Here is an 18,552-nt window from a genome sequence, read left to right on the forward strand (position 1 = left end):
GCTCAATGGCATATATTTTACACTGTAAAGTGATCACTTAAACAAGTCAAAAACCCCCTTGAATGCCGAAAGCCTAGACTTGAATATTTCCTTCTCAATGTTTTCCATATTTTATGAAATGTCTGTAAAGCTCAAAAAAGTACCTTAAATAGAATTAAAAAATACAAAACTCCACGTCAGAACTAGATTAAAAAAAACTTGTCGTCAGAACGAAAAAGAAGTGTATTTTTCCCATCATCACACCAAGTACAAGAGGTTTCCTCTATTTTGATATGGTATTCGTTTCATTTTCTTTATGTTTACTTTCGCCTATCATATATTTCTTTTGTAAAAAAATTGCGATTTATTAAACACGTTAAATAAAAGAAAAAAAAACAAATGTACATTGTTCTTTATGTAATCAACTTCTTCTTCTTCTTATTGATCCTCTATCCGATGGAGGTTAGAAATCATCGCAGCAATTCTCACTCTGTTGGCAACTAGCTGCCATGAACAAGTGCTGCAATTCTTCAGCCGTAAGGTGCGCCTTCTACCTGCACTGCGTCTACCTTCAATCTTTAACTTTAATCAATTAACGTAAATATTTCGTTCTTGAAACCAAATAAACGTGTTAAATATGAAACAAGTTGCGGTAGGGGGGTCAGTATTTCGAACCCCTGATTGGAAATCTACGAGTACGATACTACACAGGACTACACAACATACAACCCGTCACTAGACTCAAATTTGTATTTATAATTCTCTAGGGATTTTCGCTTGAAACATTAATACGTGTAAAAATAGACATATTATGCTATATTTACTGGTACCAATCGTAATTTGATGTTACGAAATGAGGTTTCAGGTATTCTATTTTCATAATATTGTTTTTTTTTTGCTAAATTTGGTTTCTTTCAGTAAAAAAGGAAATAAAAATAATATCAAGGATGAAAAAGAATCCAGCGCTTTTATGTGCCTGATGTTGTAGAAATTCGAGAAACGGTAAGAGAGGGCCAGGGTTGAAAAGAAGATTAGTGGATGTTTTTATTGGTGAATATATTATTATGTTGTGTGTGTATTAATACTGTATGGGAGTTACCAAAATAACCTCGCGTGGGAACGCAAATACAAGACTTGTGCCTTGAGTGAAGACTTAAATAATAACATTTTGATAATATTGTTTTAAATATAGTTTGAGACCCCTGAAACATTATGGACACAAGCAGTCATACTTGCTACCTAGATAGGTTCACGCTCATAGAAAGTGGGTACTATTGACTTTGTAACAATAACCGATGAATCAGAGATTTAGTCTGTTTGTATAATATATTCATATCAAGGTCTATTTATTTTTATTTTTGCTGAATTTTAGTGCCTGATAATGTGTGTCTATGTAAGATTTATAAACCTAAAATGCATCTTTTATTAACTACTCTTTTTCTATATTTTACTATAAATTTTTTGTTCTTTTTTATAAACTATACATAAATTTTATTGAGTTTAACCATAACAATTAACTATGTTTTCTTTCAATTATATTTAACTTAATTTTTGTACAAATTAGCTACTGCCTAGCTAAGTTATAATAATAAATAAATAATTAATTAATTGTCTATAATATTGTTTAAGCACTCGTATGTTCAGATTATTTTATTGTATTTTAAATCAGATTTACTTTGCAGTTAGCAACAGTGACGATCTCAGGTAAAAAAACGGATAGATGCATCCTATAATGAGCTAAATTGAAACGTTATTTGAATTATTTTTTTTAAAGGTTTATAAAGGTGAAGGTTAATCTTAGTAGGTTTTGCGTTTTAGTGTAATTATTATTGTCCTGACAAAGAGACTGGTACGTCTCGAAACTGGTAGACATAGAAAAACCGTTAAGTGGTTATATATAGCCTAATATTCAATCATAAAAGTATTTTTTATTATGGTAGCGTACGTAGTAGACTTGCGGATTAATTTTGATTCAAACCCCGCTATACTGCAACTTAATACCCATTTTCTAGTACAGTTATTTACGACTAGCAGAAAATGACCACAAAATTTTATATTTGGGTAACTAGTTGGAACGAAAATATTTCATCTATGGGATGAGCATCTGAATAGTGTGTTTAGTTTAGTAAAAAATAATGTAGAGGAGAGTCAATAGAAGGTAACTATAATGAAAATAATTAACATTTTCCATAATGTTTTTCCGATTTTTATAAGTAGGTTTTTCGCTGTAATTATTATCGTTCGGACAGCTTTTCTCGTTCGGCAACAAGCGATGTTTCCGTGAATGTGGCCACCCCCAAGGAGACTTATGTCCTCGGATGCGGTGTGTGGTGGGTAAACTGTAAATATATATTTTTTAAATTTATTTCCTAAATATGTGGTTTGAATAGTATTAATTTAGATTAGTGAAAATTTTGAGAAGAATGGGTATGGGTTTCAGTTGGTATGACAGTGAGTGTATTATTTGTTACATTTTCAATATTTGTAATAAGAGCTTATTTTCTAGGGTATTGATAATAAACAAGTATTTGTAATAAAAACGAGTGGAAAGTGTTTTTCTTAAAATAATAAAAATATGATGTTTTTTAAAAGGTATATTGATTTCGTTATTATTTAAAAATACATATATATTATTACATATATACATATATTTGTATCTTATTAAGATACCCACAATTCACTCAGAACATAATATGAAGTAAATGAATGCCTCGACACGGGTTATGCCCGAGAAATGTATCAGGAAATAAGCGTGAATGAATACATACTGTACATTTAAAAATTAAGGATGCGTGCCTTCTTTTTTCCCAAATATTTCAATTTCCAGGCCATTTTTTAAAAGCCGTAAACAACAGTGGTAGAAAAATGGGCAATCACGCTGTGCTAGAGTGGAGTGGGGCTCGAATCTTGAACCTCTAATTCGTCAGTCCGAGACACTGCCAACTGGACCACAACCGTAAAATGCTCAGAAATCATGGGGGCAGTGTGTAATGTGATCATTTCAACCAGCCAATGACAGGTCTTAAGCCCTGTTTATGCTTAGACTTCATATTTCCTTCCAAAAGACATTCGCAACCCATGTTTATAATATATATGTAGGTATTATAGTGGACTTATAATAAATAGACCCGTTACTTCTATGATGATCGTAGAACGACGCATGTGATTTCCTTCAAATTTACATGAAAGCGGTTTATTTTTTTTCGACGCTTTATGTCACAACTTGACAGGTACAGAAGTATATCATTTGATAATTGGGTTAGTTATACATATTAAATTTTTTTTAAACCTGGAATATAAAACCTTTAAATAACCCTTTCAAGATCAAATATAAAATAAAGTCAATGTTGCATTTGTCATCACCCGTCATTGTTCAACGATCACGATAATTTGTTTCTGTTTCACCCCATATTTCCAGTACTTTAAAATATAACTAATTACTTTATAAATTGGATTTACGAATGAAACCAGGTCTGTTTTACATACGTCTCGTTTTTTACAGCCACAGTGCAATTAAAGCATTTTCATCACACACAACTGCACACTTCTGCGTGGCGTCACGATTCACGACCGATCACGATGAAAGCCCGTTAAAGAATGAGGAACAAATTGGATACTTTTTTTTGCGCGCAGTAAAAATTAGAGAAATAAATGTACAAAAAAATAATTTAAAATATTTTAGCAAAAACGATTTGGTGATTCCAATAGCACGTACAGCGGTATTCCAAAAATCATTTCTATATAACGAACCTAAACTATACAACCTGATACCGTGTTTTTGGAAATCCGATAAACCATCAGTACTGAAAAAAAATTAACAATTTGGTTGACAGACATTGGAAGTAAGGAATCTGAGAATTTATTGAGGATAGTAATTTAAATATTATGCTATCCCATTGAATCATTTATAAATTTATTGTATTTTTGCATGTGCATATATATTATGTATGTATGTGTGTATATATGTGTATATGTATGTATATGTATGTATACGTGTGTATATATGTATGTAGTATGTATGCGTGTATGTGTATATTTATTTTATTTTATTTTATTTTATTTATTTGGATAACCAACAGCTATAATTATATCATATTTATATAACAAAACAAATAACAAATAAGCCAATTACAGGTTTTCACAAGTAGCATCACAGTAAGTTAAAAAAGATTCTCGAACATAAAATGAATATTAATTAAATGTAAATTTAAAAGAAAAGAAAAAAAATACTACGAGTTATTTTGAAAGCAAACGCCGTAATTAAATATATATATTTAATTTTATTTTTACATTTAATGTAAGCTGAACTTTTTTTTCTTTTCTTCTCTTTTGGGCTATAGCTATTTTTCTATTTCTTCAATATTATTTTCATTTATAGGAAACATATTCGAAAACCATATTTTCCGCAACAAATCGGTTTCTTCGATTGCAACATTGGGCATACTAATATTTCTGGCTTGCCGACCCTTCATATACTGAGTCTACTCCTAGTACAAGCAGAATTTGCCAGAGTGTTTTTTGTGCCATTTTTGTAATAATGTATGTATAAACTAATAAAAAAAAAAAAAAAAACGAAATACTTGGAACAACGTCACTAGATCATTTGAATCAACCAATGATAAAAGAGCTGGGAAAGATATCCGGTTTACTTACCGTCAACGGGCCAATCGGCAAAACTGACTGAGAATAAGCGGAAAATAACCTCTCAAGTCACATGCAGAGTAATTTCAGAAATACAAAACTTTCCAAAATCATAGCGCTGATACGAAATATAAAGAATTTAAAAAACCACTGAACTTCCTTATTTAAATGCAGGCACGGAATCGAAATGCCACTTTCTTCGCGCTAGTTGAGCGTCCGTAATGTTTGCGAGTTTTTATAGGTACATCTATTTAAAGTATTCCCCAGGAACTTAATCGTATCAAGTCGAATTGCTCATGGAATGTTACATGTTGGATACAAATGTACCGTTAATGCATTTATTTGTCTATACATCCATTGATATTTTGTTATTAACATTCCGAGTCTTTAGCTTAGGCATTTGTGCTTTTACCAGAAATACTAGATTTGTAGTAGGCATAGTTGAATGGATGTTTTAGTTTGATAGTATACTCTCGTTGGCCGTAGGCTTTTCCTCGTGGACATTATTACGCATGCGTAACTTTAAACTCCGAAATTCACTCTACTCACGTTTAATTTTTTTAAACTTCAAACTCCGAAATTCACTCTACTCACGTTTGTAAAAGGATCGGAATGCAAAAGTCTCACCATGTTTACGTATGAGCGGTAATTTCTTTCGTATATTAATACGCTTTCTACCCCTCGGTTGAATTTCCCAGAACTCCCCTCGCACAATAGGTCGCATTTCCATACTCATGTATGTGTATATACGTATCTTAAAATACATTATGTGATGTAGTAGCTCTAGTATTGAAATACTACACTCATAATTCAAATGGATGTCATGGCGGACATTCGATTAAAATTTTTCTATGAACTGTAATTTGTTGTTCTTTTGACATTTTATTTTATTTCTTATGAATAATGTGTTCAAATTTCAATGTTAAATAAAAATACAACTTCATAAAATTAAAATATTAAACACGCAAACTTACAACACAATCAGATGGTTTAACTATAGGTGAAAATCTTAAGACTTGATTTAAAAAAATACATTTTTTCCAAGAATTATAACAGTTAAGGTTTTATTAGTTATTCGCCAAGATCAAGATGAATATACATTATTAACACTCACAATTTTCGACATTAAAGTACGAATAATTTATCTTTCTAACTATGTTCCAGAGAATTTCCCAAATGATTCATCGTTCGATTGAATACTCGCACGCTCGTAATACATTACGAAATATTTATATGTAAGATTTAAAAATGTATAATCAGCACTGTAAATCAAAGCCTGATTTGCTCTCCGCCATGGACCACTCAGGTGAGCCCTAAATCAGCCGCACATCTATACAGTCGCATGTCCAAGTGTCGTGGACGGGTACCACGTTAAATTGTGAGTAATTATGAAAGGTGTATGTATATATTATGACTGTGGGGACTAACCTTCCTTGTAAAGAAGCACCCACTGCCCTCACTGTCACACATTAACGTCGACTGCTCGCCGATCGAGAATACTTATCGTACTTTTAGCACTTTCGGAAAATTGATGTACGGAGCAAAGATGGCGCGACGGAGTGTACCCTGTTCCCCCCTATCCTCTATCGATTGGAGGAGTCCGAGTGTGACGTCACGAGGCCGAAGCGCCACCCGGAAACGTTCGGACTTTTCCGGACGCAGGCGTCGTACGCTCGGGTTGTAACATGTAACGTAGAAAGGGTGAGGTGAATACTGCCATGGCCACGGATGGAAAATTTACGTTGTGCATTCGGAGAAATGCATTCTTTTCGTTTCGTTAGTTCTTCGTTTTCCAATTCAGTTGCTTTTAGAATAAACATCTTTTGTTTAATTCCTCGAGCGTTGTTTGTAAAACATTATGAAATCAAATATACCAAAAGTCAAATATACTCAATTTATAAGTGCAGCTACATGCATACATAAACTATATTCACTAGTCACTAGCGTACACGAGAAACTAGCGTGGAATTTGTATTATCTACTATTAAAAATAGATGTATGATATAAAAAATCAGTATCATGATCCTATTTCGTAGGAAGGGGGATTATCGTGAAATACCTATGCATGTACATATTTTACATCATGATACAAAACAATCGCCATCGTAAAAGCACGGTGCCACACTCGATACTTCATAGTAAATTGCTTGGCCGGAGTACTTATCGTTTTAAATAGGTATTTGATTAATAAAATAAATAAAACAACTTTGTTTTTAAGCACTTTTAAATAAACAATGTGACCAATTGAACCAATAAATTATCTGGATACCACTTTTTACAAGGCTTCGCCGTATAAATGCATACATTCGATGGTATTATTTTTTAACGATGACAGTTTTAACAATGAAAATTCCATTATAAAATAACATTAGCATTATACACAGCTAGGTGATTATATTCTTATTCAGAGAACTTATACTTAGAAATGTATTTGACTTTTTTAAAAATACATTTTATGTATTTATTTCACAATTTTCTGTAACAGAAATACACAACGGCAGTCAGAAAACTTAAATAAGGTCAAATTATCCTTGTCCAAAATATTTCAATTGATTAGACATTCATTATCATTTTTATAAGTAGCAGTTAATGAAATTATAAATTACAAAGGGCAGCAGTTTATAAGTTAAAAGTCACTTCGAAACGCCCAAAATTTATTGTTAAACTTTATGTGTTCATTAAAATAAGTGTTAAATCAAATAAACAATGAAATAAAAGGCAGAAATTTCACAGGTCATACGTCGTGTCGTCCGGCCGAGTCACGATCTATAAGATGTACCCGAGTACAGCTGAACGTAATCGAAAACATCCTGACCGCAGATTTCGGCTGAGTCGAAGTTTCGTCTAATTTTTGACCGAAAACGAAACCGTTCCAATACATGAAGGTGCTGGATATGAGACAACTGTACCTAAAAGAAGCACTTACACACTTCTGGTCAAACAATAAGGAGAGGTCTCAACAGAATGTCCGTACGAGGTTTTTTCAGAGCATGAATTATGTCATTCCCAAAACCCGTACGACTTTTGCTCAGATACATCTCTCATTTATCGCACCGAAAGTGTTCAATATTTTGGGAGAACGTATTAAGCTCTCAATAATTTTCAGGAAAGGAGTTGAGGACTGGATTTTCCTTAGTGGGAGGGATTTGAGTAGGAAACTTCTTGATGATTTTCCAAATGCTTGAGTTTACTGTTTACCATATTGATGCGCCATACACATGTTTTTAAAAATATTTTTTATAATTATTTTTTTATGTTTCTAATCCTATATTTGTGGTGATATACTCATGTGTCTGTGTCATAAAATTGCTCGTCCCATCTCAACACAGAACTTTTAGTCCCATGGAGTTGGGACTTATCGTCTCAAATAATGTACAATAACCTTATGTATGAAAATAAATAAATAAATTCAAAACATACTAACCAACTATTCCCTTATCACCAAACATAGATCACAATAGCCTAACTAAAATAACGTAACTAAAAAATCTTCAAGTTGAGGGTAGAGTCTGCTAGCAACGAGCAACCAGAAGCCAGCTCCAGGCAGAGATAAGAGAAAATATGCCCAGCTTTAGCATACATTCGAGAAGTGCCGCACTGATCTGGGCTCAGTCTAATTTAAAAAGGCAGCTTAGACCTGGCGAGTGCGTTTTTTTGCTTTTGATTCTTAGTGTTGCCTGCACTAGCCCTGAGATTGTAAAATTATACCTTCATTTTCATTATTATATTGTTTAATATGAAATTGTTCTATTCGTCGTTAAATGTTTTAAAATAGTATGTAAATTACGTGCTAGCAACGCGTTCTCTACCCCCTAGAGAGCGTTTACAATAGTGCCGCTGGTCTCGAAATTTCGATACAGAAATCTCGAGAGCCTCGGTATAATATCTCGAATGAAAGCCTTTATAACAATCCACCTTATATTAATATTATGTGCAATTTTTATGTTTCACTCACGAATCTGCTAACTCATAGTGAATTTTCGACAAAATCTTAAAGGTTTTTTGTTTTCTTTTTCGCGATTTAATCAAACCTCGTAAACACACGTATTTTTACTTGAGTCATTTTTAATATCAATACCGATAGTCAAATGGTATTTTAAAAATAAAAATAGTGTGTTTTTTTTAACTCGCCTGTAATGTTATTGCAGTTTCACAGCACAATAAGTAAAAGTACTCATTAGTCCAGATGGTGGACATTGGAACGCTGTCCGAAACTTTGGCAAAAAGAAGAATAAATACGGCGCAACAACCCAGTAAAACATTACAAACCTGGAAATTTGCCCAATCTCGATGCTAATAGCAAATAACGATTAATTTTTACGATTATTCCTTTTAAATGCAAATATGTTTATTTGGAAAACATAATAAAAATATCGTAAATTCCAAATAAATAAATAATTATTGTTTAATAATATCTCGTATATTATACGCGGCCTCCGTGGTGTAGTGGTCAAGACGCTTGACTCACGCACGGAAGGTTCCGGGTTCGATTCCCGGTGAGAACACAAAAATTTAAAATGTGATTTTTCTCAAGCCTGGTTGTTCTGTAATGTAATTCACCACTGTAATTGGGCCCCCTGGCCTGTTGTGGTGCAAAAAAAATGAAATGAAATGAAATTATGCACTAATTTAAAAAATGTTAAAAGATATTGTCTTTAAATATTAGACTAAAAACGCCACAATATAAAATGTGTATTACACGGTAACGTGGGACGAGGACGACCGAGGAAGACGTGGCATGCATGATCAGATAAACCAAAATCTTATGTCTGGTCATGTCAAAAGCAGGCAGAACAGAAGGACATGCGTGACAAGATGTATGAATGTGAAAGAAGCTAGGAATATATGCCAGGATAGACGTGTGAGGCGGCCCATTCTCTCTGCCTACCCCCACGTGGAAATGGCGTGATGGTAATAGTAGGTAGACATGGTACGAATTGGACAGCGAATGGGAGAGCACGCTTCCGAATGGCTGGCCTCTGAGTCAACGGGGCAGACGAGACCAAAATAATTTCATTTTACCATTAAAACACTGGATTAGGCTTTTGATAAAGTCACACATTTCCGCTTGCATACGGTCCTATTCGCTGACTTAGTGTGTGTACACCATATTATTTCAACCAAATATTATGCCGAATACAAATTATTACCAAATATTCGTCGCATCTCCAATGTGGCATGTGACATCATAGCCACACAAGGTTTAATAATTTAAAACATTGTCCTGCATTGATGTACTCGTATAACGTACACAATAAAAACTTTGAAGATCAAATATATTTTTTCGTTTTCTAGAAATACTAAAAGCACGCATCATTGTTCTTGAACTTTGCAAAATGGCAATTAAACGCTTGAAAGTAATTAGCCAGAATTAATTACCAATTTTGTAATGGCTCTATACATGACATGTAAGGCTTCTTAACTGCAGGCAACCAAACTTTATTTTTTTAAAGTAGGTAGGTACCTAGTACTAGTATTGAAATTAACTTGTATACTTTTTGATCCGATGAATCGATGATACATGAAAGTGAAGAGCTGAATGAATGAACTTATAAATTTTTAATAGTTTTTAATGTCTTATCTATGGCAGTCTTGGCACTTTGTAATGGCAAAGAATTTTTAAGTTCGTATTTAATATCTCGGGACCGATTTTTAATTATTCAATATATGTATAGGTATTATATTATTCATTTACTTATTCTAATAATTACTAACGCAAATAAAACACCGTTCTTTTAAAACATTTTTCCTGAAATTTGATTGGTATTTAAAAAATATATTTGGACCCCTGTATTTAGTAGCCTTACGTGTCATGTACAAGGCTAAGATCCTAAGAAAAAAATCGTTTTTGTTTATCTTGGAAATGGGATGTTCGATCACTGATTTTGGTTTATTACCTTTATGAGTCCAATCCCCATTGTTGCAAAGTCCAAGAACAAAGGCGCGTGATAATTACTTTTAACGACAGTGTGGATATCTGTTAAAGATATCCCATCTTTCCTGCATTCTGCTTCAAGATTATGGCGTTGTAAACTAAAAAATGGGCACTGAAATAACAGATGTTCGATACTCTGTGAAGAAATATCATCGCATGGACAATAGTCATCATTCCTTAATTTAAACCTATATGGGTAACTTCTCATAGCTCCGTGTCCGGTAAAAATTTGGGTCGTTTCAAAAGTACTTTGGTGATGACGAAATTTAATTGGTTACTCTATTATCATCCGCACCTGATGGTTCATCACCAAATGCAGCGTATTTCTCATTTAAAAACAATTTCACGCCGACCTTGCTCACCTTGCCAGAACATCAAGCATGGTAGGCGGATGCGCCAACCGATACACTACGAGGCGGACTTACCTCCGCTTGATTTATTTCTTCAGGATTTTTACCCGAGAGAGTAAAAACACTCGTCCAAGATTCTGGTTCAATTTCACATACAGAAATCTATTCCTCATCGACTCGGATATGGACAGTAATTATTTTATGTTTATCTAAATTAATTTTCCATAATACATCGACTGGTAGTTATCTTTCATGGAATTTCCCTCAAGATAGCGCACAGTAAACAAATATGTATCCACTACGTAGATTTTCACAGAATGTAAATGAAAGGATCTGAGAATAACATTGATTGTAAAGATTCCTTTTTTGCTTAAATATGTATGTAAAGGAGATTTATCACCAATTTTTATGTAGTAAAATTTGAAATAAATTACGGTTAGACACGATTCAATATTTTTTGTTATTTTATTATAAAAATAATTAAAAATATTATAATAATAAAAAATACATATACGCTGTGTATTGATGTGTTTCGTATTTTTATGTACAAACATTGTGCCAATAATTTATAGTTATTATTGATGGTTATCTTGTTGTTTAAACAATTATCATGGAAACGACTGGTGTCGATTTAGACCATACGAGTATATATTGTCTGCCTCGTGGTTTTTTAACCATCACCTTTACATACCATGCGAGACATCTCGGGTTCGGTTCCTGACATGCTTGAAACGAAACATTTATTTCACATGGCACTGGACTGGCACCAGAAGTTAGTATAAGACAAATCATCGTAACTTCACTTAACAAAAAAAGTATCATGACACGCTGCGATTAGTGTACTAATGCAGTGCTCTAAGCACCATTGCGTGCTGATAAAAAAAGCGGTGAAGTTAGATTACATATAGAAAACAGATTTATTAGCTTCACAGTGAATAGAAAATAGAAGTGTCTAGTAAACCAATATATTAATCAAATTATATTATATAATTTATACAGGTCCTTTTCTAGTACTTTATAATAGGAAAAATACCACATATACCTTCCCTCGTTTATTTTTAATATGCTTAGAAATTTCATAATATATTTCTAAGGATATCCATATAACAATACACTTCCTTTCATTTAAGTATTTCCGATATTCTTGAGAAAGGTAAACTTATATTACGAACATAACAATTGATGAAATAAATCAACTGAATAAATGGGACTGGAACAAATATATGGCTTGAAGATTGTTCACCAAAATATTAGAAGTACATATGTCGAATTTGGATATCTTTTTGATGTTTCTAAACAATCTCTCATGTGAGATCGACATGATTATTTTATCTGAAAGCTGTTTTGATCTACACTACTTACTCATAAATATAAACGAAGATAGCGAATATCACACAAAAAAATGTTCTGGCATAGCGGTGTATGTCAAATTAGGATTACATGTTACAGAAGAAATTTCGATAATGCCAGCAAATTGCTTGAAAGTTACTGTAGATTAAAAACTTTCATTGTTGGCTATTTACAGGTCACCACCTTTTTAAAATATTGATCCACTTCTCGACTCCCTCGAGGCTATCTTAAAGGATATGAATAATACAAGAAGTAAGATCGTTATTGGAGATACCAATATTAACACCGTTCTTCATAAAAACTGTCAATCTAATTATTAAACATGCCTCCTTGCGGAACATGGATTGAATCTAAAAAAGGGAGCAAGGTGAGAGCAAATCATGCATTGACCACATTATTGCTAAACACGTCTCAATCTTCGATACTTTTATTTTCACTCTGATATAACAGATCACCACACTACAGCACTTTTATCAAATCTGTAAATCCTCCAATTAGAGAAAAGATATCTTACATATCGACCTTAAATTACTATACATGGAGAAAAAATGTTGATAAAGTAATGGATGTGTTTGCTCAAACTCTTAACTACTACATAAGTAAACATACAGCTCTAAAGTTCGTTCCACATAAGAAACTAAAATTAACTCCTTGGATCGAACATGCTCTTGTCAAATGTATTCACAAACGTAATTAATTGCATCAAAAAGTCAAAAAAACATTCAAATGATTTTATTATACAACAAGAGTACAAAACCTAAATGTAAAAAATATATAAGAATAGCCAAACAAAGATACTATAGTGAGCTCGCCTTTGAAAACAAAAACTTTAATCCAAGTCATACGTGGAAAATAGCTAGAGAGATTACTAAAACGACAAATAACGAAACTGATCTAGATAATAAAGCAACTACTTAATATACCCAAATAGTATTAGATTATGCAAACAAATTTTACTTGCGTTAGTTCCCTAGCTGAAAAGATTTTTAAAGAAACAAAATCTAACGAAAATACTCTTTTAAATTGTAAACCTTTTACTACACCGCTACACAAACTAGATCATATTAAAATAATGACTGATGAAAGAATAAAAACCATTGACTGCCTAAAACAGAGTAAATCAATAGGCTCAGAAAAATCACATCCAAATCAATAAAATCAATAAACATGATCTAACAAAATGACTTAATTTTTAATTTTCTAAATACCTAAAGGAATCAATTGTAATACCATTATTTAAAAGTAGTGAAAAAAAAATACACTAAACTACGGACCTGTCTCTTTACTAAACAGTTGTAATATAAATTGCCAAAGCTAGACTAAGCTCTTTCATTAAAAATAATAACATTCTCTCCAATAATCAATATGGTTTCAGAAAGGACATGGGTATGGAAAACGCAATAGCCAACCGAACCCAAGAAATTACTAAACATCTCGATAGTGGTAAAAAATGCGTGGCAATATTTTTGGACTTCAAAATTCTCAAAGAGACTAGGAAATTTAGGTATAGTAGAAAACCTGCATAATTGGATTGAAAGCTATTTGACTAATAAAGTTCAAAGAGTTATGGTGAACGACAATCGCTACCCCGTTATTCTTAATTTTGGAGTTTCTCAGAGCAGCACACTGGGATCACTACTGTTCTTGGTATGTATTGATGATCTCTGTAAGAGAGAGTCTTTGGGTCAGTTGCTTTTTTTTTGTTGATGATACAGCTATTGTTTACAATGCCTTAAATTAATTAAAACTTTATAAAAAAGCTAGTATTGATTTGACTAGGATTTAAAAAAATGTTAGAAAGTTAATTTACGTACTCTGAGTTCATGATTTTTTTTTCTTTAGCATTAGCTTTAGCTGGCCAACCAATTCGTAATTACGGTTTACGGCTGCACCAATGCCACAGTAAATTCAACTGTAATTGTGTACAGTAATAATCAGTTCCAAACATCAAATACCTAAGTATTGAAATTGACAGGTTTTTTAATGTTGGGTATGGATATTGAAACAATTTCATAAAAAATTAAGCCCATAATACGTTCCTTTCTTCCTCTAAGGAATATACTAAGACCCATAAACTTGAAATCCATTTACTTACTCTGGCAAACTCTATCATGATGTACGGTGTAATTGCTTGGAGTAGCTGTACCAAAACAGAGTTGGACCCAGCGACAAAAGCACAAAAGTCAATGATAAGAACCATTCTGAAAAAGCCTTACAGATATCGAAGTGGTTCGTTATTCAAGGGGTTTACAGTGCTTGATAGCATTATATAAAAAAATACCGGTACATTAGATGTGACAACTAGTTATACAAATTATGATTCAAAATTCAAATTGAAATCGGTTACAAATAGAGATATATGTTCAGCTATTAATAAATTACAAATGACAAAGTCCACGGGGTTGGATGGAATCTCTGGAGTTGTGTTAAAAAATATTAAAAAAGAAATACTGTTTCCTCTTGAAATTTTAATTAACAAAAGTTTCGAATCAGGTGAATTTCCCGAGCAATGTAAAAAAGATACGATAATTCCTATATTTAAATCAAGACTGAAAATATTTGTAAGTAACTACAGACTTATTTCTCTTCTGAATGTTCTTTCAAAAGTTATTGAAAAAGTTTTTATGGCTCAACTATTAAAATATCTGGAGGACAATAAAATTTTATCTAGTAATCAGTTTGGTTTCCAAAAAAATATGAATACCTCCAATGCACTTTGTTCTTTGACCAGTCCAGTAATAACTAAATTAGATGAAGGTCAAAGGTGCACAGAAATATTCTTAGACCTAAGTAAGGCTTTCGATACAATATCACATGACAGACTATATAGCAAATTGGATAATCTGAATATTGTTGATACTGAACAAGCATGGATCAGAAGCTATCTCTTAAATAGAACCCAAATAGTGCAAGTAAATGAATATTTTAGTAACTCGCTATCAATCACTTTTGGGGTACCTCAAGGCAGCGCTTTGGGACCAATCCTTTTTCTACTATAAATAAATGATCTACGTACTAAAGAAGAAAACCATTTTAAAATTATTTTTTTTGCCGACGACACTGCTCTACTCATTGGTGGAAATACCTGGGAAGAAATTCACCAAAAGGCAGAAAAGGCATTATCTGATATTAAAATTTACTTAGACTCAAACCTTTTATCTTTAAATAAAGATAAAACAAAGTTTGTAAATTTTAGTGTGACAAAAAAGGGAGATCCAAAATGTAATAAATTAATGATTCGTACATATAAAAGTGTAATGCAGTGTAGTGATGAGATCAAGTGTAAATTTATAAATAAAATTGATAACATAAAATATTTAAGAGTAATCATAGATTCGCATTTAAACTAGGCTACTCAAATCGACAATTTAACAACAAAAATAAAAAAAACTTGTGTTTGTTTTCAACTCTCTGGACAAAAAACGTCGAAAAAAGTGTATTTATCATTATTTCAGTCTAATTGAGTATTCTATAATTGCGTGGGGTAGGACCAGAAAAAATGCTTTTCAAGCGTTAGAAATTGCACAAAAGTATGTTCTCAAGGCTCTACTCGGGTTCCCTATAAGGACACCTACAGCTGAGGTGTTTGAACGAGTAGGTGTTCTGAACGTCAGGCAACTGTATGCAAGGGCACAACACTCATAAACATGGTGGAAATAAATTTTACAATACTAGCTATGAAACGCGTCTTAAAACAAAACAGCTATACAAGGTACTTAAAATGACAACATCATTTGGTCAAACGAGTCAAGTATACCTTGCTCCAAGAATATGAATATAAAAATATACCATTTGCCACAAAAATAGACAAAAATCTTGAGCACTTTAAATTACTTGTAAAAAAATGGCTACTTGATTTCGGTCCCGAGAACTGTCTTAAGATGGTCACCCCACCAAAGCAGTAGACTTCTTTATAAAAAAATATTTTTGCATTTCATGTTTTGTATTTGAATTCACACAGTGTCTCGATGAATATATGTCATATACTCGTATATTTGGCATTTATGAGGACTTTGGGTCACCGGGAACTGACAGTAGCTTGTTACTTGACCTAATGTCTGCACAGTAGTTAGTATGTGAGCTGTACTCATAATATTTTTTTAAAACTATTATTTATGTATATATCTGTGTGGATTTAAGTATAAATGTGTATTATTTTATGTATATTTTTTGGACACCATAAGCATATGTTAAGTCATGTAAATGAATGCCTCGACACGGATTGCGCCCAGTGAGGTATTCATATTTAAAAAAAATTGTTATATAAAACGTGAAATAAGAAAAAATTAAATATTAGCTATCAATATTTACAGAGGGCAGAGGTGGTTACTCACAACAATCAGTTTCTCATCATCTCATAAGAGACTTGGAGTTCCAGTAGCGATTTTATTTACCAAAAATGGTTAAAACGTCTTTAGCACATAAACAATACTCCGTATGACAAAAGCTAAATAATATAAGCCAGAACCATGGAAATGTAAGAGCCACAAGTTATAGAAGTTACTGACTACTTACTTTCCTCGGCGAAATTGGTCGCAGAGTCTGCGAGGTTGATGGTGGCTGTTTGATGGCCAGCGCATTTTCTTATTCAAAAAAAATATATTTTTATTTTTTTAAATAATTGAGATCCTCGGTAATATTTACTCTATTTTAAACAAAAAATTTTTCTATGTTTTTTTAAATACATTTTTACAATAAACATATTTATATATATATATATATATATATTATTACGTCCTTTACTTCGTTTTTTACTATGTTTTCAATGTGTTTACTATCTTTTTTTATTTTTTCTATGTATTGAATACTGTTTTTTTTATTTCGACTGTCTGAAAAGGGGGTAAATAACTCTAGTTAGACAGTCAAAGCAACTTTATAATAATTTTATGTATCCAATTTGGTAATAAATAAATAAATAAGTTATAAAATATTATATTTAACATTAAAACTTGTAGTTATTATTTTAATTAAAAAAAATAAAAACTGTATGTCAAATTAACCATGAAATGTTATAATACGATATTAAAATACATAATCATTATATACTTAACACCAGCGTCAAATTAATGGATAATTGCCACATAAACCTATGAAAATATTTATGAAATTTACTAGAACTCATAACTTGTACCTATAGAGAATGTAAGAGTAAGTGTAGGTACAATGAAAGCCATTAGAAAAAACAAAAAAAAAGTAAATTGATACAAGTACCTACTATAAATGCTATCGTACATACCGTGAACTAATGTATTTGGTATTATAAATCAATATGAGAATAGAGGTGGCCGAGTAACAATTATTGTACTTTGGGGTAAATAGTATCTATAGATTGGGGAAAAGTGCAAGGAAACACGATGACAGGGGGGCCCGCTTACCTTCCGGCGGCCGCAACAGAGCATGGTGCGTGCGCGGGAGCTACCGCTGGGGGGTGCCTTGAGCCTCGCCAGGCTCCGCCACTGCATCGGGCCCGGCCTGCTGGGGGCTGTTCAGGCGGGGCCCGCTGTCCCGCATCACTGCCCCATGGGCCCTACCGACCTGCCTCCATTCTGCCCGCGGAGGAAAATCGATAACCTAAACTCGTTGCGCGCGTGTACCCGGAGATGAACTCTTTTCAACCCCCGAATCGCTCGATCGCATCGTTTTCACAAACTGAAGATGCGGCACGCTACGACTTTTGAGAACCGCTCTCGCGACGCTAGATGCGATAATCCCTCGAGAGCGGGTATTCGTCCACCGACATAACGCGACGGCGACGGTCGGGCACGCTCACACTCGCGGTCACTCTCTGCCCCCTAACCCTTCGGCCCCGTAGTATGTAGCTCGTCCCGATGGATAAGCCCGAGCATGATTAATAAGCCGCTTTACTCGAGTTATTTCCTAATGTTTGATGGCCTATCGGTTTTCCGAGCGGTTCCCCTCCCAGGCTCGAGTGTGGCGGAAACAGGCGAAGCGAGACGAACTTTTCCGAACGTGCCCCACCCTTGGAGCTTTCTCGCTTTTCACGAAGAGGGGATAAGTCGGCGCATCGACGAAAGAAAACCTTCTTCCAAGTACTCTAACCTATGTACCGAATACAGATCCACACACAAAAGTCTTAAAATAGGGAAAATCGCATGTACTCCGATTAAGGTACTCTATTCATTTCGTTTAGAAGGTCGATAAGTACCTATGTACATATTATTCGTCTGTATTCTAAAATCTATCTCTTAAAACTATGACAAATACTAAAAATGAGGTGGATTCGTGAGATTGTTTTATTTTTTCATTAGATCGTCAAATTTTAAGTCACTTAAAAAA

General features: G+C 33.2%; 1 protein-coding gene across 1 annotated transcript in view; it reads right to left on the minus strand.

Annotated features, from left to right (window-relative positions):
- LOC148270643 (rho GTPase-activating protein 100F-like) overlaps positions 1-18,025 on the minus strand; it is a gene marked incomplete at its 3' end in the record, with an annotated part of 39,713 nt that extends 21,688 nt beyond the window's left edge. The window contains exon 1 of the mRNA XM_088242319.1: positions 17,631-18,025. Coding sequence (XP_088098445.1) covers positions 17,631-17,717 — 87 coding nt within the window. The remainder of the gene's footprint in view (positions 1-17,630) is intronic.
- Between the last annotated feature and the right edge of the window lie 527 nt (positions 18,026-18,552).

Source organism: Micrasema longulum, unplaced genomic scaffold, assembly GCF_059751315.1.
Source record: "Micrasema longulum isolate JH-2025_06_02 unplaced genomic scaffold, ASM5975131v1 h1tg003633l, whole genome shotgun sequence".
NCBI classification, from domain to species: Eukaryota; Metazoa; Arthropoda; class Insecta; order Trichoptera; family Brachycentridae; genus Micrasema; species Micrasema longulum.